General features: G+C 39.4%; 1 protein-coding gene across 1 annotated transcript in view; it reads right to left on the bottom strand.

Annotated features, from left to right (window-relative positions):
* EXT2 (exostosin glycosyltransferase 2) overlaps positions 1-20,381 on the bottom strand; it is a 67,129-nt gene extending 46,748 nt beyond the window's left edge. The window contains exons 1-6 of the mRNA XM_057364235.1: positions 19,826-20,381; positions 19,564-19,653; positions 14,709-14,825; positions 11,610-11,805; positions 8,124-8,263; positions 7,206-7,299 (exon numbers count right to left, since the gene is read on the bottom strand). Coding sequence (XP_057220218.1) covers positions 7,206-7,299; positions 8,124-8,263; positions 11,610-11,805; positions 14,709-14,825; positions 19,564-19,653; positions 19,826-20,361 — 1,173 coding nt within the window. The 5' untranslated portion in view covers positions 20,362-20,381. The remainder of the gene's footprint in view (positions 1-7,205; positions 7,300-8,123; positions 8,264-11,609; positions 11,806-14,708; positions 14,826-19,563; positions 19,654-19,825) is intronic.
* Positions 20,382-27,260: the final 6,879 nt, after the last annotated feature.

The raw sequence follows: 27,260 nt of genomic DNA, 5'->3' as shown, positions 1-27,260 counted from the left end.
AAAAATCAGCACATACCTCAATTTCAGAGCTTAAGCTCTAYACCAGGATGAACTTGCCCTTTTGATGAAGGCATGTTTTGCTCAGTTTCCTGTAAGCTGTAAAGATCTGTTTTATATAAGCACAAACATAATACACATACCCCCATACACACAGTTCTCAACACTGGACAACTTTAACCACAGACATTAATGCCAGCATTGCTTGAATACAAATACATCTAGCTGACTTCTCTGAGGATAAAAGCTGAAGCATTGGCAATCATGAGGTTTTTTCCATATCTACTGGAAAAAATCCACTTAGGACATGGTGCTGTTTTTTTCCTTCACATCTTAAAAATAACTGATCTTAGCTTGGGCCATATAAAAATACTTCATCCTTCAAGGCTCAAACTGAACATGGCTGTATGGCTATCTGATGAAATGGGGAAGGTGAGTATTAACTGCTGGTTGTGAATGCTATGTGGCAATCACATCCCAGTGAAACAGGACTGAAAATAAATTTACATGGAAAAAAAACACTGATAGACATCAACAAGAGTTATTGATTTCTTCTTGGTAAACACCTGGAATAGCATTCTATTCTTTACTCCACGAAGCCAAATTTTGTAAAAGAGAAGTAATCTCTAAGAAAAATACTAAAACTTACTATGTAAGTCCCTGCTACAAAAAAAAAAAAAAAAAAAAAAAAGGGAAGTACTCCATTAATCAGCATTTGCATATTTATTATGTATTAATCTTTTGCGCCACCTGAACAAATGAAAATGTGAAAATAGAGCAGCTTTCCTCCTCCCCTTGATACATATTGGCTACTGCATATAGGTAGGAACAGACTGGAAACAAAACCAGTGGTGAGAGGAAGACTGCAGAGTCTGGGCTCGGCTGCTATCTTTCTGAAGTATTTCAGAAAATTGATTGATGGGTGCAGTATTCCTCATCAACTAATCAGGAGCAGGAAAGTTTTTCCCAGTATCTCAAAGGGCACCACTGATATGTTTCGCTTTTGTTTGCTATAGTGTTGGGGATGCATATTTATGGTAGACTGCTGTGGGGGAGAACAGAGATGAAGTATTCTGTGGACCCCCTGGGACCAGAATTCCACTACCAACTGAGTCTGGTTACAGGAAACTGTATTTCTTAACCATAATCTAACAACTTCTATCCATGATTCCCTACTCCAACATTAGCATCCTGGAAAATTAGCACACCTTCTACAATCCTTCTCTCCATAGCATCTCTACAAAATTCAGGATTCAGACAACTAATGCCAGGTGTCATTTTAATTTCTAAAGAGCATTCAAAATTGTTGCTAATGAAAAAAAAAAAAATAAGCAAAAGAGAGAGGAAGAAGCCAAACCCCAGATACAAATTAAACCATTTGTAAGCCAAGAGGCACTACAGTGTATTTCTAAAACAGCCCACTATTCAGTTTGCAAAAACGATACGTAATTTTCCTATCTCCAGGCATCTAAGAAACTATTCAATATATCTGTTTAATTTACAGACAAAGATTAAAGGAAAAGCTGTCTAAAGATTAACTGGCAGCAAATTGTTTCTATAGGAAATGTAAGACCTTTCTAATTYAAAAGCCAAATGTTCCTACTGCTTTGTACGATACATTTGATATAGTCATTAAAACAAGATGCAGATTTTTAAATTCCATTATTAATATTATGATTTGACCTTGTACAAGTTATTTATTGTATCTATCTACTCATCAGTAAAATGGATACAASACCAAACTGTATTTACTACCTCTATTTAATATACTCACATGCAAATTACTACAGCAATACAGTGTATTTATGCTGTATAGATAAATGCTAAAGTTGTAAAACTTTCAATAATTAAAGGGTTGGTAAGCAAAGCAAGCAGATTTGATAAAGGAAAAGCCTTGAGTAACAAAGGAAGAGTAGAACACCGGGAGATAAGCTTAATCATCCATTTGTCTGCAGCTAACTGCTTCATGTGCATGACAGAGTATTTTCAAAAATTCTTTCTAAAAGAACATGCCTTTCCAATTTCGGGATCATCTGGTTTATCTGTAGTCTATCCAAGCTGTATATAGCAATCTGCAAAGGGTAAGTATCAAAAATCCGCTGTGCAATAAGATACAGACCCTTAAAACATAAACTCTTAAAATCTTATCCGAGAAACAAAAAATAATTGTCTCAAAATAGCATAATTTTCCTCTTACAGTTAAGTTTAACCTTTTATTGTTTAGAAGCTACCAATGTAGATATAAAAAAAGCCCAAATGTATCCTATAAAAATTATTCATGGAGGTGTGGATTGGTCTCAAATTTTGGAGCACTTTCTCAGAGTGCCACGAAGACAGKTTTTTTCACTCTGAAAAACAACAAGGCAGGATAGGAAAGAAGAAAAAAAAAAATCTAGGATAAGGACACTCTGCAATAACTGAAGGGAGCAGGGAGCAATGAAAGTCTCATATACAAATGCCAAGGATTCTACAACTCCCATGGTGATCCTGGCAGTAAGCCAGGAAAAAGTTTTTTCTTTCCTTTGCTGTTTGCAGCAACAAATCTTTCCTCTGGGGGAGGGGTGAGAGGGTTGGAACTAACTTCACATCATCTGATAAGATGGCAAATTGTCCAGGCCTGACATTTATGGGGGACCCAGAGCTTCACTGAAGCACTCTGGGAGGATTAAAGCAGGGTTAGGCTCTGCAGTYGCACTCCTTAAAATGCTACAAATGGCAGACAGATGAAAGTTCGCTCAAATTTGATAATGATGATTCTAAAGAACCCAGAGACAGAAGCTGTCCCCTGTCAGGGAAAGAACTGCAGCTGTAAGTTTAATATTCTCATTAAAAGGACTTGTAAAAACCTAAGTATGCTCAAAAAGCATCCAGTGTCCAGATATCAAAATGAATTTCTGTTTAATTGGTTAACAAGAACTAAATCCCATCTCTTTCATGTAAGCTGCACCACCCACAGGAAAACTCCACCACCCATTTGCTTTAACTCTATCCAAGACCATTTCACTGCAAGAATGGGATGTTTCACACGCTGGCAGTGATTGCTTGGAGCCAGCAGAAAGGCTCATATAGCTGTCAGCAAGCTGATAAGAGTTGAAATTACTCTACAGAGCCCTCTTTAAAGAAGAGCCAAAGAAGCACATTAAATGAAAGGGAGGAGGGTCAGAAAAGCCAGCCACTCATGTTRTTTTAACGTGGCACTAAAACAAGTCACTGATTTATGCTTGTGTCTTCAGCTCCGTTTGACCTGGAGTCTGAACTTTTCTTCAGGTCAGGGCTGAGGCACATGAGATGGGCACAAGCAAAACCACAACAGCTTGTCCAGGTATTCTGAATGTGGGAACAAACACTGCAAACTACATGTTTTCTATCCACATTTTTTTTACACTGAATTTACATCCTTTTTTATCCTGTAATTGTCCACACAGGCTAAAACCACAAGAGACTGTGATTATCTAAAACTTCAATTAATGAAAAGAAAGAATGGTATGTGGCAACTATTTAAAAGAGTACCTTGTGGGGCTTCAGGAAAATGAATTACACATTCATCCGAAGAAGGAAACTATACATCACTTTCAGCTGAGGAAAACTTCCATACTAGTTAAAGACATTTATATATCAACTACTAGTGCTGAAACACATTTCCAAAGACTAACAGGATTTCAAAACAAAACCTTAGAAAAAAAAGGGAAAGTATAAAAGGCATGGGACAAGGTGATACGAGCAAAGTTCTGTTTTGCTTTTTTTTCTTTACCTATTTCACACTTCAGAAGCAAGACAAAACTTCAAATTTTACTCTCTATCATACAGGTCTATTGTATTCACTTCTACTTCTTTCCCTCCAGTTCTAGAGCTTTGCTATTACCTGAGTGCTGGTTAGAGGTGCAAAGAAAATGAAAGCATATGGATGCAGCTTCAAGTCTGTTGGTTCAGTAGCTGTGCAGCTAAGCTGCTCATCAACTTGCCTCTGGGCACTTTTGCCAGTGTTTTAGAGTCCATATGGAACTATTTGTGAGAGGGGGATGGTTCAAGGAAGCTTCAAAGAAAATGAGAATGACAACATTACTGTAGAAAACAGACAAGACACAAATCCCAGGGATACGTAAGTTTCATCCAGACTTCTRTTAATTTTAGCAGCTCACTTAGCAGAGGCTGGTTTTGATGGTCAAAACRTGGCCGTTTGCAGCCATCATTTGTGAGTATCAGTTTTCAGGAACACAGGCTGTACATGTAGTATTGAAAATATGTAACTATTTTTTACAACAGTGTAGACTAGGCTACAACCACCAAAACTACTCCCTTTTGTGAAGAAAAACAGGAAACTGGACCAGAATTGTTGAGAGCAAACYGCTCCGCACGTTTCAACAATAAAAGCCTAAGTTACCATAGCTGATCTCCAGAGACCTCAGTGCAATTAGGTATTTATGTAGGACAGTAGAATTAATTTTGATTTCTCACACTCAAATTCTGCTCAAACCAATGAATCTCTTTCCTAGTTTATACCACGTACTGTCTGATAAAAAACTGAGCAAAATAAAATTGTGTCGAAGGAAATCACAGCTCAGGTCATACCAGACACAGATCCTAGCAGATGATGTCTCCAAAACTAAAATACCTGTATTTTTATCCTCTTCATGACAGTGTTACATCCATGATAAGTACATAAACTGTAAGAAAACACTTACAAATATGAGTTCTTACATAACTTAAATGTAATGACTTCTCTTTAAGAGATTTCCTCTCTTCCCCAGTTGATATACAGCGAGAAATATCTCCAGAAACAAAACAAAAAAGTATGGAGAAAATTTTACCCATTAAAAGCAGACAACCTATTTCAACTTGAAAAAAATTATATACAGGCATATGTAGGTATATGTATAYATGTTTATGTCAAAATTTTAACCTTAATGTATGATCTCCAGAGAATCTCCTGTAATAAAATACTGTAAAAAAGTAACTAATCAACAAAGAAAACTGACAAGCTAACATTTGCAATTTTTTATTATTATTATTGTTTTAATTATGATGTATCCCAACTAAGGATAAGAATTATATCATAAGAAAACCACTGAAACCAATGAAGTCAGACAGCAAGGCTCCAATCCCACAAAGGTTATCACACCCAGAAAGTCTGATAGGTATAATGAATCCATACTTCAGCCAGGAGAAATTCAGAGCAAGGATTTGCTCTMTTTGCCTAGAAAAAGATCTCAACTATACATGTCCACTTCCTGGCAGTCCGAACAGTATCAATCACTAACTAATTTTCACTTCTAGATGGCTGGAACACAGAACCACCTATTAGCAAGGGAATTTCAGACACAGGGATTTAGCCTTGTAAGTAAGACTGACAGGACATAAAATGCATGGATAACTTGTTTAAGTATCCTCAATACACAGACAGAAATAAATTCACAAAGATGAAAGACAGGCCTGCTGTTTTCATCCTGTTACTTTTAYTATCGAAACACACATCTATTATCCTCAGCAAAAGTAACAAGATGTGAGAGGAAGCTTTAGAAAAACACACCTTCAGTCAATAGAATCACATCTTCCAATAATATTCCGTGATGTTTTGAATCCAATGAAAATGACTATTGCAAACCATGTATAATCTAACAAAATTCACTCTGAACAGAGACTATATCTGTATTATGAGCATTAAAATATCATCTATTTTAAGTTAATTTTATAGAATTATGGATAATATATATATATATATATATACCAACTGAATTATGGTGTTATTGTTGGTTTCATTATAAGGGTTTAGGGGGTTTGCTTCATTGCTTTCATTTTGTTAGCCTGTTTTTTACAGACTGGAGTTTGATTAATCACAAAGTATGACTTTACACTTTAAAATTAGTGTTGAAGCTGCCCATAAGGTCAAGTGYATTGTCCATAGCTGAAGAACACTACCCTCAAATAATTATATTTTTAATAAAATGGACAACAAGAAAATTAGTGCACACTTTAACAAATTATTAATGTCACTCTTAAAGCTTTATTAGGCAAAACTCCSTAGTGTTAACATCTCTAAAATAAAATCAAATCTCTAGGAGCTGCAACACCAAGTTTACTTTTTCATCTCCTGTTTTTGGTGGCGCTTTGGTGCTGCCAGGAGGCCCCATCAAAATAGTTCATTTGTGTGAAGGCACTAAAGAGAAAGGAGACCCCTGACGGCTGCTGTGGTTTTTGCAGACTCCCAAAACAGAATGAAGTGAAGCTGGCAACAGCATTGAGATGTGAAAGGTATTTACTTCTACATTTGAGAGTATATTTACTCCCCAAATATCACTATTAATATGCACAGTGCAGTTTTCAGCACTGCCTAAGTAGAAATAACTAGCRTTTTAGGCAACACTAAATCACTAAATTCACACAAAAAAAAAATCACGTCTTGGGTCACTTTTTACAAGAACAGTGCAAAAGATGACTCTGTCACTACAGTTGTGTAAGGGAATTTCAGAARCAGGACTTCACAATTCCTCCAGAAATTTCACTACAGAAATCCCATACATCTCAAAAAGCCACCTGAGATCAGATAGTTAACTTTTTCCTTAAATACCTAGGTCTTACTTCCTCTATGATTTTCCCAATGAGGAACTGAGGCAATGATAAGAGTATCTTCTTACCTTAGAACAATACATGCTCAGGTAAAATAAGATGTCAAGGATGAAATACCCTAGATACAAGCATACATTATACATTAATAGCTTTTTTGCTGGCCTGWCAATTAATGGTCTCAGCTACTGCATTCAAATAAGTAAAATCTCTCTCACAGAAGAACTGTCAAATTAGATAAAATATTTAAAATATTTTGGACTTAATGATCCCCTATATTTTAAGTGACTAAAATTTTTCTACAAACCAAAGCTTCTATTGAAATAAACACACTTTTGGATTTCTTTACTACAATATAAATATCATGTAGAAAATGAAACCAATATACACCATGATTTCATCAGAAATGTTACTAGATGTCAGTAGGCAGTACACTTACACTCAAGGAGCTTCCACCCCATTGAAAATTGATGGCAAATGCAAACATTTAGCATAAAGAAAGAACAGGGTCAAATAATCAAAACATCAACATGAGAGTACAGTGGATGTTTCTGCATTCCAACATCTTTCAGAGCAAGGCAGGTGTATGAACCTACACTCCAACTGTAAGTAAAGAAAAATAATTTTAAGACAGTACATTGTTTTACCTGTCTTTGCATCTCTTCAATCTGTCGCTGGGGGATACTTTGCAGAATACTGTACATTTCAGGCATCTTTTCTTCAGGGATGACAACAGAGGCCCTATAAGCAAAAAACAAATGGCAAGATGAGAASAAAGAAATTCTACATTAAATGATGTTGACTGTTTTCCAACCCAGACCCTTGTCCTACTTTAATAAGACATACTCAAAAACCATAAGCAAAAAGAAGCAGTCTTCTCTCAGTGAAACCAAATACTCTGTAGCAGTTCCTTCCCAACACAAGCCAGCCTGCCCAGAGACAATRCCACCAAAGTCTGTAGATTGATCTGTCCAGACAGTCTAATAACTATGGAAGGGACAGAGACCCAGAAATTCTGAATTCTCATCTCTGGATTGCCACTGACTTGCTGTCAGCAGAGATTTTTGGACTGACCAAACAGTAACAGCTATATATACAGTGTTATATATAATTTTTGTATGTATTATCCCAAGATCATGTAACTGGGCATAGTGCATGCATAGAAAAATAATCTAAGCTCCTAACACAATGCACTCAGTTACAAAATAATTTTACCTTTCCATCTCAAATAAACTTGGGAATCATGATGCAATATAGAGAATTAGCATTTCTATGATGCAATATTTAGTATATATTTTCCTTAAAAGAGCCTGAATGGAGATCAGTTCTCACTGAATTCAAGCACAGTAATACAGCAAATCCATTTGAGAAAAAAATATGACTGGCTAAAGGATAATCAAATGCTCTGTCATACCAGTCTCATTTATTTTCCACTCCTATTTTTGATATATAATAGATCAAGGGCAAAGACAACATGCACCTCACTCTGTATTTCATTCCCTGTAACCCCCAGTACAGTACACATCTTATGCAGTGGTTTGATACACAACAGTGAGAGTACAGACCTTTTCCAGTCCAGAACCTCAGAGAAAGGTAAAATGTAAGAGTCAGCAATGATGACTGGGACACAGCCAGCTTGAAGAACATCACTTAGCACAGCCTGTCCCAGGCGAGCTCCACGTAGAACAACACAGAACGTAGATTCCTGTCAACAAATGGTATCCATCACACAGATGAGAAAAAAAAATTAAATATCAGATTTGCAGTGTGTGTGTGTGTGTGTGTGTTTGTGTGTATGAATTGTTTTCCTGCCCTTCCTTTCATTAAAAAAAACTAGTCAAAAGAAAAACCAACTCACTCTGTGCCATCAATAAATTCTGACTTATTAGCTAATTCAAAATAATTATACAACTTTATCTTCCAGAGGCTAGGAAAGTTATCTTAAGTGGAGGGATGAGAAATGAGCTAGTGGGACAATTCTGAGCTTTATTTTAATGGCCAAACTTCAGAATTCAGTTGAGAAAACTCCAGGAAAAAAGGAAATTTAAAACATTTCAAAAGTTTGGCACAACAAGATGAGCAACAATTAATATCAACCTATTTGACTATAAACTGTACAGATCCAACTTAATTTTCTCCTATTATAAGGCAATACAGTTCTATGGATAGCAGGGAAGTRACAGATTTTGTATACCAAGTTTAAAAGTCATTTGACATCTTTGACAGCATTTTCACAGGCAAGTTAAGAAATCAGGGGCTAGATAAAGCCCTCATAGGCTTTACAGTTACAGAACTCCAAGTATGAAATAGTCAGCAGTGTCTCAAAGTAAAACAGTGATGGACCAACTAACCTTTCCTAAGTGCACCAGCATTCAATGTGTCCCTTAGTTAACTGAGTAGCAGAAAYAAGACCATACTTATTAGACTTGACAATACCTATGATTTTATAGGATTAGCAGGTATAATGGATAACAGRATTAGACTTCGACACTATATGCATAAGTCAGCTAAGAAATATTGATATATATAGAAATTCAACACTTGGAGAAAAATACCAAACTGCATAAATATAAAGCATGAAGTTACTGTCTAAGATTTGCACCTTGCAGAAGAGGACAATTTTTACAAAAGAACAGGCAAAGAAAGGGTATTCATGTGACAACAACGCTTAGTTGGAAAAAACAACCACTCCATCCATAGGTAGTATGACAGTGCAAAAAGAAGTACCATTTAAGAATCTGAAGGATTTACTCACTCTTCACAGAAGCAAAAGACCTCAGACAAAGCAAGGTTCAGTCTTGGGCAATGCACTTCCAGTGCTAAGTAAAGAATGATTACCTACCTTGAAGGTGTGATCTACAAGGAATGACTGACTATATCAATGCTACCTATTCTGAAGGAATGAGGGCAGGAGGAAGGGAACTTCAAAGATAWAAAAAGTTGTTGCAAGAATGAATATAATCTACTTACTCATGTCCACAACACACTAGAAAAAATGCCGTGAGTTTAAATTGCAGCAGAGAAGACTTCTTGACTATGTTGCACTCACTCTTTATTTAGGGACTTTAGTTCTCAMTGCCACTGAGTAATCTTGCTACAGATTCAAGATCCCAAAATAAATGCTAGTCGAGTTCAGCTACACAACAGGGAAAAATCCCAAGTCAGTATTATCCCTAAGTCTAAGAAGGAAAAATTATAAAGYTGATAGAGGGGTTCCCACAGATAAGAAAACATTTTTCCAGCTTGTGTTCCATGGCCTGAAGAAAAGGGGCCAGAAGGCTGAGCAGGGCAGAAAAACAKCAAGATGGAATTAGCAAATACAAGGGGGTTTGCTAGCTCTTCATTTTTGCTGGCTCTTATGCAATCATAAGACCTGCATTCATACCCACACAGTACCAACAGCCTCAAAAATCTGATCCAAGAGAAGACTGAAAACAGGAAGCATTAACAACCCAGAAGCCCAAGAGTCTGTCTAGTAAGACATCTGTAAAGGCAGTTTTGCAAAGCATGAAYTGTGATCCAAGTCCCCCTTCCCCCACTCTTAGACAGGAAAAAAAGGAAAAGAAGGGTGTGGGGAATGGAAGGAGTTGAGAGAACRAACACACATTTTAACATCACATAGCAACAGGTGGAAGAGACTCTAGTGATAGAGACAAAAAAAAAAAAAAAAAAGAAGCCCAGATGTGGACACACATGCTCATCTGCCTAGATAACMATTTTTTCCTGTCTAGACAAAGGTTACTATAAATACATCTCCTCACATCACCACTGTTATCAGCCAGACATTCCAAAGAGAAATGCAGGGTTCTGCAAAAGAAAGTATTTTAGCAATCTCGGCATATGCCAGCTCTCTACTGAGTTACAAAATCATATATAGCAGGATATAGATATAGATTCTCTGACTTGCTATCATTTAGCAATCCAGTCTGTATTTAAAGAAATAAAACAAACATTTTTTTTTTAATTCAAAGTTTAGGACTCATGGTGACCCTTTCCTCCCTCTCCTCSTCCTCCACAAGGAATTTTAAACATATTTCCTACAAAACATAACAGGAGGGGTGGAAACTTTGCCTTTCCTAAGCTTGTTTGTTATTTTACCATCATTTGCTGAAGTTCAAAGACAGATTATAWGCTGGTGGCCGCAGACAGCACAGTGGCCTATGGCATAACTCCACCACACTGCATGCCAAAGCACCTCTCTGTCAGTGAATTGCCAAGAGACACAGGGGTCTGAGAACACTATCTAGTTTTATCTTCACTGACACATCAAAAGGCCTCTGGAAATTGGGCTAAAGCCATGAAACACATTTCACCTAGATGTTTTCATAGCTGCATGCTGACAAGCCTTCTAGCTCAGTCTGTCGTCTATACAGAGAGTTTTGTACAATTTAACTACTAAGCTGCATACAAAAACTGTAATCTGACTTAAATGCAACACTCTTTTTTGGCCCAAATATAAGAGCATAAGTGCTTTCAAGTTCATTTTAACCTTCTATCCAATTGACAAAGCCATCTTCAGTTCTAAGCCTCATCTAGCAAGACCTGTACTGTCCTATCTCAGAAATCAATTGCAAATTTATGCCTGCTGAAAGCCTTTTTGACAGCTATTTTGGAAAGTGTAGATTCCAATGTTTCTCTCCAGTCTTGAAGTGAGCAACTTTATCTGCCCCCAAAAGTTTTTCCTTTGGTTCCTCCATTTTAACATCTCATTGCTGCTGGATTTGGCAGTATCTTTGTGTAATTTTTTAARTTTACATGACATTGTCTTGTGTCACTAGATCACCATGATCAGTCTCGTGAAGTTGTTATAGAATGTTTTCAAATTGCAGAGTAGTCTGCATATAAGCTTGAGTACATAGTTTTTGGCCCTCTTAAAAATAAGGATAAAGTTAGGATATAATACTTAAGCTAACAKAAGAAGTCACTCAGTTTCAAAACACATCCAGCACGTTAATTAAATGCAAGAAGTACCCTACCAGTACTGAACAGGAACAGCACCCCAGTAAGACAGACACCAAGGAAAGAGAAGTTTGCAGGAGAGACAGCCTTACCTGAAGCACTTGAGGATAATCAAAGACTTGATTCTTGTAGCAGCGTTTGCGAACAGCAGGGACACCATCTGACAGGTTTGTACATTTGTCCAGGATCAGCACTGATTCCCCATTCTCAGCCTGAAGAGCTTCCAACTCCAAGCGGTATTCTGGGTGCAGAGCCATTTGAGATGACAGAATGAAATACCTGCGAGGACTGAAAAAACACAGACAGGTTACCTGACAGCACTGCAAGCTGACTTCCAAGATGCTCAAGAACACTTTCCTTTCATCCTAAAAAAGCAGAGCAAGATTAACTAAATGTGGACATGCTGTCAAGACTATTTTTGGACAAGGCTGGAAAGCATAATGATGAAATGTAATTAAGTCTGGGATACTAATTGGCCCAACATTATTTACAATTCTGAACAAATTTGTACTTCATAAGAGTGCTTATTACATTAGAATAGGCACTTGCATTACAACTTCTATTATAAACTTAAATAAACATCATTTAGCTACATTTTACAACAGCCTGCTGCTGATGCCAGGATTGTTAGTACTTTTGATTAGTGTCTGTGTACTAAAAGAAAGTAGATAGGACACTGAGTGCTGCTTCTAGTTTYTCCTCCCATATATGTTCTCATGAATTTTAATTGGAAAAGATGCAGAACTGACAACTCAGTATTTAGCTTATTTTAGTCTTGATATGGTGACAGTAGCAATAGAACAGGCTCATCATTTTTAACTGTGATTTAGTTCTGTCCCTTTGGGGCAATAAAAATGCAATAKTTCCATGGAAAAGTTGAAGGTCCATATAGTATGTTATCCCATACACTCTCAACTACTACCATGTTCCAAAATCATGAATATTTAAAATGTGCAGAACATTTTAAACACTGAAGTGTTTAAAACCACTAATTAACACTGGAGGTAAACCACGCAGGCTCAAATTAAGTGCTTGCTGCTTAAAAARGTTATACTAATACTGGAAAATAGCATGTCATACAATTGTTACACTCATCTACTTGGGTTTCCTTTTACAACAGGTCAGCTAAAGTCAGACTGTTCCACCACTCCCCATTGAAAGGAACAAACACACAGTGAGTGAGTGCCMTCATGCTGCCAAAAGAACACAGGAAGCACAAGGCCTGCACTTCAGATTCCAGTTCTACTCCATGTGATGCTATCTTTAATTTACAGCTCTGAAAACATACAAACACACACACTTTATAAAGTCAGACCCCTCCTGCTGCTCTTCTCACCTCTTCTACTCATTTTCATGCTGGCCACTTTAGTTGCTCCAATTAACAGATGCATAGTATTTTTTTAAACATTCTTTCTCACAAGTCTCCAGCTGCTACCAACTTGCTACCAGCAGAAGTGGATTTTAAGCAATCCAATTAAAAAGGCAAGTAAATCAAACTCCCTCAGCTCAGCTCTGTAAGAGGCCTTAAAAAAAGGAAATAATGATGCAGATGAGTGATAATAAATACACATAACCAGCTAAAAAATAGGTTTGTTTATGTATATATTTAAAACCAAATTTTGCCTTGAAACCGTCATCATTCTATGATACTCAAAATCTAGCTATCAAACATTGCTACAAAAGAAAGAACACACCATTTCCCAAGAAATAACACTAACGTAGGGTAATGCAAAGGTTTATGCCAAGCAAGCCTGGATGCTGGTTGTGTGTCCCCGTCCCGCCCCTCCTACACAAAGCAGTCAAGGCTGGGAATGCATCTCACTAGTAACGCTGACTGGCCACTGGATGGCACTCCGGACACCTGGCTGCCCGACACCATTTAAAAACAAMCAAAAAAAAAGCAGTTTTGAGAAACGAAATCTCCAACATTTTAATTGAACACAAGACCTATTTCTCTTATCCGACCCAAAATCAGACACAGAGTTTAGCTGACAACACGGACAATATGACTGCATCTCTCTTTACAACTGGTTCTATACATGCTGAAGCCTATGAGCACATTTATGCTCTCCAGACAGAAATACAAAGCATGCTTTCACTGTGTCAGAATGTAGCAACACTCGAGACGTATGAAGAATCAGCTGGGATGCAACCAGATGCCATTTGCTGGTCCAGGGGCAGCACAAGCAGGGACACAGAGGGTGTGAGCAAAATAAACCAGGGCTGCACAAGTTTGTCTTAATTGTCTGTATTATCTTACTTGGAGCAGCCAAGGGCAACAGCAGGTGCTCTGACCTTACTAGAAAATTCGACAATTGAATCTGAAGATCAATAACTTTTGTCCAAGAGAGGCTGCACCACTTCAATCACAGTTTTCAACTTTGAAAATTCATACTCTCCACAGAATGCTGTCAGAAGCAAAGGACTTAAATTCCTACATTTGTAAACTCGATCTTCACAATGAGCAGACACATCATTGATCCCCATTGCCTCTGTCTGCCCATCTTTTAAACCTAAGAGAGGTAAGACCTTGTTGCAGTGAAGCCTTTTCAGCTGTGTAAATAAAAGATTTATGAAATATGAAAAGAACAGCCTTCCATAACCAGTTAAAACATRTCTTCCAGACTCCTATCTACTCTTGTTATGAAGATATAAATGGATTAGAGAAACCACCATTTTCCAGAGTAGCTTATTTCAATATCTAACTACATTCTCCAATAAATTTAGTGCTTTATTTCCAGACTGTCTTGCTTTACTTCCAGCTACAAGGTTCAGGGAGGGGAGGGTTGTGCTGTTTGTGTTTATGTCTTACTCCATTACTTTAAAAAAAAGAAACAAATAAGATCAATATTCTAAGCTCTGGATGTATGTATTCCCATAATCATACATACAAGTTTTCATTCTTCTTTTTCATGAGCTTAATGACAGGTCAGGTGCAAATGGTAGGTGCAGTTTTGGGCACCASAATGTAAGAAAAGTATAAGGCAGTTGGCAACTGAATCAAGACCATCAGCATTGGAACCATTAGCATTGAAAGCATCCTCTATTTTAATAGCAAGAGCTGTTAAAAACAACTCTTAAAAAATGGCCCAAGCTCACCATAAAGTCTGTAGCTGTATTTATATTTTATAGCCACCAATACTAAACATGATACTGAATATACTTTGCCCAGTTCTTGGGAATTACTTTACCCTGGTCCTCTTTCTGGCAGATCTACTTCTCCTGACAGTGKGCTGTAAACAGGAATACTGACATCRTAGCCTTGCCGGTAAGTCCAAGTGGAGAAGCCTCCACCAGCCAACAGAGCCCTGGAAAATACAAGAAAATAACTTTAAAAAGAGAATGTATAACATTCAAACTCCAGCAATTTACTGCTWGTCATTACTACAACAAGAAGATGCATGCTCTGAGGTAAGTTTTTCCCTGAATTAAGTTTTTCCCTCAGCTTTTGTCAGTGGCACGTTTTCATGCTGGTTTTAGRTTCACTTTAGATTTCATGATCTGAGTTTACTGCTAAATTTGGATCTAGTTACCAACAGAGTGATAATTTTGCAATTTGCAAGCTTATATATCCTAAGACAATTTAAATTTGAAGAAATACATTCTGAATTATTGATATAGTTAAGATATTCATTGATGCCTGTACTAAAATAGGGTATAGCACAACTTTCACAGTGTTAGAAACAAGCTGCATTTCAGATATAAATCACAGTACAATAATACATTGTTTAGCATCTGACAGTGACTCTGGACTTCTCAGGCTGGAAAAATAAAACAAAGTTATTTGCAACTGTATTTTCAAAGTTAATCATGCAAGCTAGTGAAATTTGTTTAATTTTTATACTACACAAAAATTCTATAAACAGAAAACAYGACAACAAGAAATCTGCATGTTACAGCACTAAGTTCCAGCAGAAGAGGTTGCTTGGGACACTATGTGCTAGACRGCATGGGAATAATCAAGGACTGATAAATTAAAATGCAATTCAACCTTCCARCAGGATGTTCACTGTGCCTTTTCCTAGATGGGATAACCACACAGCAGTGCTTTAAGAAAAAGAGAACAATGTGCACAGAAGAAAACAGTATGTCATATACAATTCCAGAAAAAAAGAGGTTTGTTACTATCTCCTATCACAAATATTCTTTGAAATATGCTATTAGAGGACAACAATTTTTCCRTTGCCATTTCATGTCCAGTGACCAAGTGGCATCAGGAACCCATCATCCTAGTTCCAAAAGAAGCTCAGATTCCACTTCTTTTGTGAGACTTCTCAAACAGTTGATCAAACTTTCAGTCCTTTGTCACTCAACAGAAGGGCGTGCTACACTTTTAGCTGCCCCTGGGACACTGGGTCTGCTTCAGGTACCATACAAAGTAGTCTGGAGAAAAATATTTCTCAATTCCAGTTTGTCTCCTTCTCTACAGTAAGAAGCAGAACATGAAAACACCACTAGACCATGCACTAGAGAAAGCATCCTGAGGAGTTGTRTCCATTGTTGCAGTTATGATTACAGTRGRAAGCCTTACTGTCACAGTTAAGATCAGAGCAGGCACAGGTCTCATCAGTAATCAGAACACACACAGGAACAAAAAGTCAACATGAGACTGGAAAAGGCACCAACAGTCCACCAGCTGACACTCTTGGTTTCAGATATCACTGAATGAAATCCTGGGTACAGTGTTTGGAGAAGCAGTTTYTCCACAAATGTTAGACAATAGATTATCATTATACCTAATTATCACCCAAGATTTTTCCCATCAGAACACCATGCCTGCTCTGCCTSCTCTATTCCTCATCAGATGTCCCACAGGATACTTCACTTCCTTCTCTGACCTGCAGCACAATCACTCAATGTTAAAACAGGATCACACTTTGCCATAAATGTGATTCTTCATTCAGAACACAAATTATGATAGAGCAAAAATCAGCTTTAGAAGAGGATTATAAATTCAGTATATGCTGAGTTTAGAATTGATGTTCCAAATCAAGTGATCACATGATTTTTAATTCCATTCCAGAGTCCCCCCACCCCTCTGCTTTTGGTGACACATACAATGCTGCTATGACTAGGTCTCACCCTAGAAGCTGCCTGTTCCATGACTTACCCATATTAATACAGTTACAAGAAGGGAGAAAAAAATTGGCTTGGGTGTTATGTTCTTGCACTTTATATCTCCCTTCTCTTTTTTACACTCCTACCCCCCAACTGGGAAACCAGAACCAGATTATTTTAATAGGATGCAGTGAAAACACTACARCACCTCATCAGCCTTGAGAAAGCAGGTGTGTGTCGTGTAAACTTCTACCTAAACAAACCCACAGGGAACCAATACCAGCTAAGTAATTCCACTCAGATTTTCATTGTACAGTGCAAGGGAGTAGGAATATTAACTCCTAATATACTCAAGACAAATAAACTTTAAATTGCACTGATCAGCAAGGAATGATTGTCCCTAAGCAACTTTTCACCACTTTTCAAATATTGATCCTTCTTTCTCTCCATGAAATGCCCCAACTGGCCTGTACTCTAAATGTTTCTGTCCAGCTGCCATCAGCAGCAGCTTTCTGCCAGACTTCACAGGTCACTGAAACTCACTTCATGGACTGCAACATAAATAAACAAAAAGTATCTTAGGTCATACATTCAATCCTACAGATACAGATTAGATTTGCAGAAGAAACCCTTTCACCTCATTATTKTACCAAATTCAACAGCACTAACTGACAGATAATATAGAGCTTATCTTGTAAATTTTATGGCAGGAGATTACATAAATTATGGAAGCTATCACCAGCAACATAACCTCCATGCCCACAAGGCAAACTTCTGAAATTATGGAATAAATCACTTTTACACTGTCTTTGGAAATGGGATTCAARGATTTAATAAACAAACAAACAATCCCTTAGTGAAGCATCTTAGCTAAGAAATTTTCCAGATGTAAAATTATTATATAACTGAACTCCCCTCTGTGTATAGGTCTTATTTTACCTGAATTAATATTCTCCAGCAAAGAAATAGCATTCTATTATAACTCATGATCCACTKCAGTTCTGCTGCGTATGATCTCTAAGATATGCTGACTGTAGAAGGCAGGCCATACTTCCTGTGCAAACTTCACAGATATTACCTGTGTATTTCACAAGTGATCCACAAACTCCCACAAAAGCTGTCTTTCTGGAGTTATCATGACACAGCTCAGACAAGTCATTCAAAACCAACTGAACTCTGCCAACCTGCCTTTTTTTTGGCCATCAGCCTCTCACCCTATGATACTACAAACAACTGTCTTTYACACTTGGTCAACTACCCATTCCTAACACCTGTAGACATTCTCAAATTAAGAAAACACACTCAGGTCGCTTGTTCTGTTAGACATGAGTTAGGAAATCCAGACCTCACCAAAAATCATACTGACAGCTCACACTGCATCCCTCAGACCTCTCCAGGACTAGGTCTGCGCTCCTGACTTCTTTCACAGGCCCCTTGTGTTCACACCTGTGACCTGCAGAACGGGTTCTGTACATCAAACAGTCCAACTGTTGGCTGCCTAAAAAAAGGCATTTCCACTTTTTGCTGTCCCAAGCACTGTTGTTACCTCTCTTATGGATTACAGCTTGTGATCATACAGCTTTGGGGTGAGTCAGATTGGCAAACTACAATGGCTGAATGCCAAAAAAGACTTTCRTTTTTTACTTAAACTACTCAGTTTTCCATGTTAGCATGACAAACACTTAGGAGAAACACCTACCAAAATAATATTTCTTGCCTGTTAAGCCAAGGCACATAAGGCCAAATATAAATGGAGATTTGAGACTAAAAAGTAAAAATAAAAAGTTCTGTAGCATATCTACTACATTCAGTTAATAAATTCACTTCTTTGATGACACATGCAGTCCATTCCACTGTCAAATGAAAACTCTYCTTTAATATAAATCTAAGATAAAAAATTCAAATATTTACTAACAGATTAAAATGCTTGTTTACATGAGACTGATGCTTGACTGCCCTCTCCAGGCTAACCCACATACAGAGAAGTTAAAAAACTAAAGCCTTACTTCACAGTGATGTAATTACAACAAACAAACTTACTCTTTAAACACATGCAGAAAAAAAATGTGTTTTGCTCTGGTACTGCAGAACATTTTAAATTGTCTTTGCTGCAAAGAAATCAAGATACACTCCACAGACAATCATATTAGCAAAGATCCCACATCTCAGGCAAGATTTTGTGAACATTCCGCAGAAGAAAGTTAACTTTGACTTTCACGAGAAGCACTGGTTACAAAGGACCTATTTCAGTGAAACAAAGCAAACCCAGGCTGATGCATTAGAAACACATTTAGTAACAGTATCTAAGCTAAATAATTTTGCCTTCCTCTTATTCCAAGTTTCTTTTCCTTATAACCTCCTTTCCTCTTCCAAAGTAAACTATTCTGAAAGTGAATAGTGTGCTCAGAAAATGAAAATTGTGCTCAGAATGAATGTCTTTTGAGTTCCTGGCAAATATTTTCAAAGCACATTTGCCAGAGAATAACTCAGAGCATTTATCCAATTACTAATACAGACTAATTATTAAGTTAACAAAAATTATTGAAATTCACTATAGTTTTGTCAAGCAGAGCAGCTGCTTTAAAATCCCTTGAAGCACCTGACTTCTATCAGAAAGCTGCTGCTACAATCATCTTTGAACTTCTAATTTGCATCAAAGGGGACATTCTGTAAAGCATTTATATTCAGTTAAACACCAGATCAAGATTTTCTAACCTTACAGCAAGTCCAAGAAATAAAAGCAAACTGTCAGCCACGTCCCTTGTAAAATTAAAGATGGCGTTAAACTATCAGATTTCAAAAGTAAACACCTCTTCTATACAAGGCAGAAACTTCTGTACTTTCCTTTTTTTGAGAAGCAAGGAGGTCATATTCCAGCTCTGTAAAGGTTAAGGAGCACATCCTTTGCTAYCAATTGCCCTTCTGTGGTTGTTGCTTCTTCAGCAGCATTTAAACCCAGATGTGTACATCACACAGCACAACACATACCTATCTCTAGGAACATCCAGGGCAGTGTTATAATCTGGTGGCCCTCCAGGCAGCATATTGAAGAGTAGGTGATTTGTGCCTCGATCCCACCTATGGCAAGAGAAGAAACAAACTTCAAYTAGAAAGGTGTTCTCTACATATAGACAAGTTTTGTCAAACCCTAGTGCTGGCATTAACTCACTGCATTCTCCTCGCATGCATTAACCTTACTTTTTTCCATTTCGTGTTCTTTACACTCACACACTGAAGTTTCAGCACATACCTGGACAACTGTGCCAAAGCCTGAGCTGTTTCTTTGATACGGAGCGCGTTCTGATTGAGGACATCTATGGATGGCACAAAAAGGCAGGCYCGGTTGACATCATCAGTGTAGAACTCACTGTCAGAGATGGCTGTCAGCAGCTCATTGTATTCCCTGGAAATGGTGTTGCTCACTGACGTCCCATATTCATCCACATACTTTTTCAGTGAATAGATGTACACTTTGATTTTGTTCTTGGGATTGAAGCCACATCTATAGACATCAAAGCAGGTGTGCATCCTGCAGCTGAGGTCTCCCCGCTCAGGAATGGGGCTATCAGCAGGAAGCTTGACCACTGGCACATCGTGGATGCTGCGTTTTTCAACGGTCCAGTCATTGGATGACTCAATTGAGTGAGGCCAGAACTGGAACATTCCTGTGGCAATTAGGCCAAGCAGAACTATGGAAAAGAGAGTGATGTAATAGATGCGATGCTTGGTTTTCATCCTTGGGATGAGGGCTGGACCCCGGGTGTTATATTTGGCCGAGGCACACATAATGRAATCAATTATCTCTTGTYRCTACAAAASAGARAGARAGGTTTTAGGATGAACTCTAGAAGAGATACATAGTTATCACAATGCAGAGAAACATCCAGCTATTCTTTTCATGAAAGGTTCTTTGCCTCAGCAGACTGCAGTAGGCTTCCTTCAGAAGCTCACATGTCCCACTGGAGCGAGGGTGCCAACCAGGACTGCCACTTGGCAAGCACCAATGGAGGCTGACCTGCTGGGCCTGGCTGTAAGGAAATGATGTGGGCCAGTTAACAACCACATGCCAGAAAAAGGCACAGCCTGGGCAGCGAGAGCAGGAGGGAATCTCAGACACTGCAGAAGTGAGGCCTCACAGGTTCCACTCCACCTATAATGAAATGTCTTCATGAAAATTGCTAATAAAAACCTGCATACCTGCAAAGGTATCACACAGGGCATCACACAAAACTTAAAACCATGATACTACTCCTAAGGTAAAGGTGATTTAAACTGGATTTCATAGGAGCCCCACCTTATCTGGTTTGTTTGGTAGTTTACCAAACTACTTCTGGTAAGAAAAAGGAATTAATTTGTCATCTTTGTCAATGTAACCTTCGGGGCATAAAAGTGTTCTACAGGCTGCCACTACAGCCACATTAAGAAAAGCATTTCAATAGTTCACCAGAGCCAGAACTGCAGTATTAATGAAAAACATGATGCAATATAAAGTATCACAAACCAGTGTCATCTTTGATATTTCTTACAAGTTCCTACACACAGAGATGTGGCTCCTGCAAAATACCATTTACATGAACTACAGACTGAAAAACAGGCAAGCAACAACTTGCTTAGGTTTTCAACTAAAACTTTCATAATAAATAAATTCAACCCGAGATCTCCATAGTGAGAGTTTTGTAAAAGTATGTGTTCCAGAAAAAGAATGTGAACAGCGTAATTATGTGTTTTTCTTTTGGGCAAATGGGAAACTTTTGTGAGCTAGAAAGAAAGTCTGACAAGTCAATTGTCCAGCAGACAATAAATATGAATTAAAGAAGTACCAATGAATAAACGATGCATTGATTTCATTATTAATCAAATGGTCTTTCRAACAAATTGAGTTATGTTTATTTGGTGTTCTTAACAAAAGATGGTTAGGATGGGGTGGCTAATGCATGACTTGATTGTACTTACACACAGTAGCACTAAAAYAATCTCAGATGCTAATAAACATTCCACTTTTAACGGCTCTTCTCATCACTTTACGTCCACATTATGATTCTGAAGGAAGCTTCTAAATTCTCTTGTACAAGGCAATACACGGGTGACGCTGTTATCAGGACAAAAGCCAGAATACTACATTACTATCAGCTTTACAACTAAAAACTTTCCACATGCTTCCGGCTGTTAACCAAGCCCGTCATTCCTCCTTCCGGACACAGCACCAGAACCACCTGTGTGTTGACACAGGTCGCAGTCTGCAGCGAGCTTTTCAGTCACTCAGTGAATCTGTCCTGACCTGAGCCCGGACGGAAGAACCCTCAATGAAAGGTACCTCCTSCATCCATGGGAACGTTCTCTCTTTCACAGCACACAATCCGCTTGGCCAACTGTAGGCATTGGACAAGGTGAACTGGCACTTGGAGTAACGGCAACAAGACACAGCAGACAGACAGACAGACAGGTGCAAACACCATTACGGGACGCAAGGGCCGAGGCACGGGCCGGGCCGGGCCCAGGCATTCCGGAACCCGGCCGGCAGGAGCCGGGCCGCCGCCCCGCCRCGGCTCGCTCAGCTCCCGCTCTCCCGCCCACACAGCGGGACCGGGCGAGCCGCCCCCGCCGCCCGCACTCACTCATTCACTCACCTCCGCCCGCAGTCGCCGGGGCCGCCCGGCTGTACCCCGGCTGTACCCCGGCTGTACCCCGGCCGCTTCGAGCGGAGCCCGCCCGCACCGCCGCCCCCGGCACGGCCCGGAACGGCACAGCCGGTGCGCATGCGCGGCTGCCAGCACCGGCCCCTCAGCGCCCCCGCGCGGCGGGAGGGCGGGCGCGGAGCGCTGCCGGGACGGACTGACGGACAGACAGACAGACGGACAGAGGGACGGACAGACGGAGGGACGGACAGATGCTTCTCCGTCAGAACGGGCACCGAGACCTTGTCAGTGTTCGTCTGGGTGTGCCAAATTCGTACCCATGAACCGCCACCCAGCCAAGGTGGGCTTTCTCATTGACCGTCTTGGACTTTCTCATTGACCAAGCGCCTTTGGGTCATGTGCCGCTTTCTGCTGCGTCACACTGCTCAAATAAGAAAACATCCCAAATCTGCACCTTCCCCAAACCTTTCTCAAAAATAACGGGAAACAATGTCTCTTTCAACAGAAGATGAGGAGGACCAATTTGTTGCACAAAACTCCAGCCATGTGGGAATCACGGACACTGGTTTCATTCCCACAGTGGGAGCAGACTTGGTCTGTAGGCAAAAAAAAAAAAAAAAAAAAAAAAAAAAAAAACCAAACAGAAAAACCCCAAACAATCAAAAAACAAACAAAACAACAAATATCAAAGCAAAATACACTCAAGTAGGTAAGATCAGGAAATGGTTTGAGTTGAAAAAGACCATCTTTAAAATCGTCTACTTCCAACCTTTTTTCCACAGGCAGTGACACATCCCACTGGACCAGGTTGCATGAAGCCCCTGCAACCTGGCTTTGAATATTTCCRGGGATGGTGCATTCCCATCTTCTCTGGGCCACCTGTGCCTCACCACCCTCACAGTGAAATTTTTTTTCCTAATATCTGTTYTAAACCTACCTACTCTCTTTCAGTTTAAAGCCTTTCACTCATATCCTATCACTACATGCCTTTTTACAAAGTCCCTCTCCAGCTTTCTTGTAAACTCCCTTCAGGCTGCTCTAAGGTCTCCCCAGAGCCTTCTCTTCTCCGGACTGAACAATCCCAATTCACTCAGCCTGTCTTCATAGCAGAAGTTGRTGCTATGAAGATTGCACAGGGCAATGGCACAGTAGCAGAGTGGTGTCCCAGATGTGGAACCATGGCCTTTATCTGGAACAGCAGACCCTAACTATAGTCACTGCCACCGAGGTGGAAACAGGGCTGACTTTGTATCCTTCACCTGTAAACAGTTTTCAACTGTTAGAACTGTAACTGTTTCAACTGTTACAGTTTAAATAATAATCAACAATTAGATACTGCCACAAAAAGTTCTCCAGCTACAAGCCCTTCGACCACCTGATCTCAGGGCCAGAAGCATTTCCAGTCTCTCTGCTCYCTGGGATGCAAGGTAAGCCAGCTCTTCTTCTATCTTGTAATCCTTGGTGGTTAAGAGTTTTACCATCTGTCTCTCATAGTGTCATCTTTTGCTGGCTTGAAATGCAATTTTCCCCTCATCAATTGTTCTTGTAGCCATTTTTACATATTTGTRTGTTATGTACAATGGTGATGTGTCGCTGTACTGTCCTGTAATGTGTTTCTGAAAGGATGGGGGMTTGCACCTATCCCTGGTCTAAGCCTCTAAATTGAATCTCTCTCTCTCTCTGTCACACACACACAGAGTACAGTGTCCTTAAACAGTCTTGACTGTCAGCAAAAGATTAATTCTCTTTCACTTCACCCGCCCTTGGGAAAACGGCTTTTTGCAAAGCCATCCACATGCACGCACAGAGACAGCTCGGCACTCCCACAAGAGAGGCAGAACGCTGTCACTGCAGYGCTTCCTCTCCTTTCTTTCAACCTCTCCTCACACACGTGGCTCGGCAGGTGATGTAGCATTCTCCTCAGACTCACTGCTGCCTTCTTCATCTTGACTGTGACATTCAAAGCCAGCAACAGATAGCACTCGTAGATCTTAAATATCTTTCTGAGCCCTGGTACTGTTTTTTTCCTTTGCCTCTGCCTTGTTTCTCCTCACAAGCACAAGCAACCGAGGTTTATTAGAACACATAATGTTCTGGGCTTAACCCATCGAATTCAAGTTGCTGCAAGCTGCCCCATTCATAAATCAGAGGCAGGAATTCTCCTTCAGGAGGATGGCTGGACCGTGTCTGGTTTTTGTGAATTGGAAGGGGCGCCATTCACGTGTTCGAGCCGCTGGGATGAGCACGGACTCTCTGCAGTTTTGGGATGCAGCAGCAKGAGCCGTGGCTGGATGTGCCTGAGCCAGGGAGGGGGTTCCCATCCCTGTGGCGTGACGGGGACAYTGGCTGGTCCACGTGCGAAGGGAGGAGGAGTGGGGGGCACGGAGCGCAGCCTGCAGTGCCCGCAGGCGCTTCCTCTGCCTCCCTGCTCTGCCAGGAGAAGAAAGTGCATCCAATCAATTGTGGCTGAAATATTCATGGAGACTTGATGATCCCTTCATCCCTGTAGGAAAATTTRGAAATCAGTGCAATTTCATTAAAAGCCAGTATTAAACAAATGCAAGAGGCATCGGCTATTTTATTTCAAAATACAGCMAGAAAAAATGGAGGATGTAGTCTGTTTTGATAAAGATTTCCCTGCAACCACATCAGGGAGCCTGTTTATATTCTACTGATGCAGCTAAGCCAGACAAGTCTGCGGCAGAGCACCTATTTTTAGACTCCGGCTTGCCATTTATAGCTTGTGAAAATATTCATCAGCATCTGGATAACAGGCTATCAATTTTTATAAATGCACAGGATAAATCAGACATATCACTTCTCTTTGCTTTGCCCTTTTATGTCCTGCCTTATATGGCTCTGTGGGGGTCATTTGGAATTTGTTTTTAAAGGATTTACCATCACACCATATATTTGTCTGCTGTCACATATGGCATCCTGCATTTTCTGCTGGGATGATCGGTGTAGGGAAGAGAAAACCTTTTGCCAGCTACTGTGTCTACATGTCTGAAAGCTACATGTAAAGAAGATATATCTGAGATTATGGTGCACCTTATGCAGCCAGTGAAGGAAGCAGCACATTCTGAAAACACCTTTGTAATAAAAGGAAGTRATTTCAAAAGGCAAATGTGAAGAGGAAATCTAATGGTTTGAGGACATTCTTTCTACCTTATTTTCAACCAATAGCATAGCATAACTAAAAACTCATAGCTCAGTTTATTCTGAAATTTTGTTAATGGCTACTGCCAATACAGAAGGTACTGAGCTAAATTAAAGAGTTTCCATTGTGAGAGCAAGGAGGATATTGTAACAGCCAGTGGTTGCCTTGGTTCACTGTTCTGGTTTAAGTCTTACAAGCAAATGTAAGCATTTATAGCAGTGGAATTTTTTACTAACAGCCAATTGCCTGGTTTTCTCTCCTGATCCAGCCCATCATACACTTCCTGTGCTCCTGGTTTGTGGTGGATGGCACAGGTCAAAACAGTGATCTAACTTATGTCTGTAAGTCTTGCTTCCTCTACTCCCTTCCTGAACTGAAAGGAAGAAGAAGTGTAAATATACTTTGAAGGGGGCTGCAATAGCTCCCACTGAAGGATGTGAAACACAAGGAAATTCAGTTAGGCAAGAGTTCCCTTCAAAGAAACTGTAATCTGGCACAAAGATGCAGATAGAAACAATCTGTCAGGGTATGTTCCCCCCTCCCTAAAGCTCTCAGCTGTCACGGTCTGCAGAGGCATTAATCTTTAATCAATTGAATGCCTTCTGCAGTGAGGTATCCAGGGAAAGGACAGGTCATAACAAACACTCGCTGAGAATAACTAAGCAGTCGTGCATGAGCTGTGCCATCAGACCTTGCTGGATAGCAGCAGGGAATAGATGGAGAGCTAAAAATAGCCTTTCCTTGCAGTGTTTTTCCAGACTATTTTTGATTCTCCATTTTGATAAGGTCGACTGGCTACTTGCTAAAAATAACCRATCCCGGCAAACTGAGGACAAAAAGTAGAGTATTTATAACCACCTCTGACTCTTTAGTACATTTGTTGGCTGCAGATAATCTAGGATCTTGTCATCAGTCAGTTGCCAGTGYTTTATGTAAGTCAGTAATAAATAAAGCATTAATTTGAATGGAAAACAAGTCTGTCTTGCCACTCTGATCTTCTCAGATGGAATACATATCTTTTTGTATATAATCCTTAGGTTACCTTTCCCTATTCTTCATGATGTGGTATAAATTGCTTCAGAAATAACCAAAACAACATCCTATTAGGCCAGCCAATCTTACAAAAATAGCTGTATATGTAATAAAAAGTGCAAAAAAAATTTAGTGTGTCTGATACTTCAGATGCCAAAATTTTCAGGGGTATGATTCACGTAGCTTCTTCCATGAGACTTTTTTTATCAATCATCTGTGTGCCACTATCTCTCTGATGAAAAGAAGCCACCATTCTGCCAGCAGGACGAGAGCGATATAGGGATTTTGTAACCAAGTAACTGGAGAAGGACTGCAGAGAAAATGTTAATATAAATGATAATTTGACTCCAAGACAGGTTTCAAAAAACTGGTTCATTATGAGGATGGGGGAAACACACAGCAGTCTGCCCAACTGTGCAAACTCTTGGATGTTCCAAGAGARAAAGACAACAATTAAGGTATTAACTTTTTTTTTTAAATTAAATCACACAGTACATTTGAGCAACTGCTCTTCTTCAGTTAAGGTGGAGAACTCTTACATTATTAGAGAATATTTTCCCTTAGAGATATTTTCTTGAGGATCTATCAAATTTCTGTAAGAGAACACTCATCTTCACARATTTGTTCTTTAAGTATGCATGATCCTTCGTAAATACTCATCTAGAATGGGCCCCGCTTATGYTGCCTGCTTAACTTCAATGTTACACAGCTTAATAGTTTGGAGATTCACAGATTTTTCCTTCCCATATACATGAAAATGTCAAGTGTATGCCTGAAATGGATGTAAYGGAAGTTTCTGTGGTTGAAAGTAGTGCTGTACCGGAAATTCCCACCTTTACCCTAAAAGTGGGGAACAT

The sequence above is a fragment of the Malurus melanocephalus genome, unplaced genomic scaffold (assembly GCF_030028575.1).
Source record: "Malurus melanocephalus ecotype Western Australia unplaced genomic scaffold, MMel_1.1 scaffold_2, whole genome shotgun sequence".
NCBI lineage: Eukaryota > Metazoa > Chordata > Aves > Passeriformes > Maluridae > Malurus > Malurus melanocephalus.
Note: the sequence above shows the minus strand (reverse complement) of the source record. Positions and strands in the feature narration are given on the sequence as shown.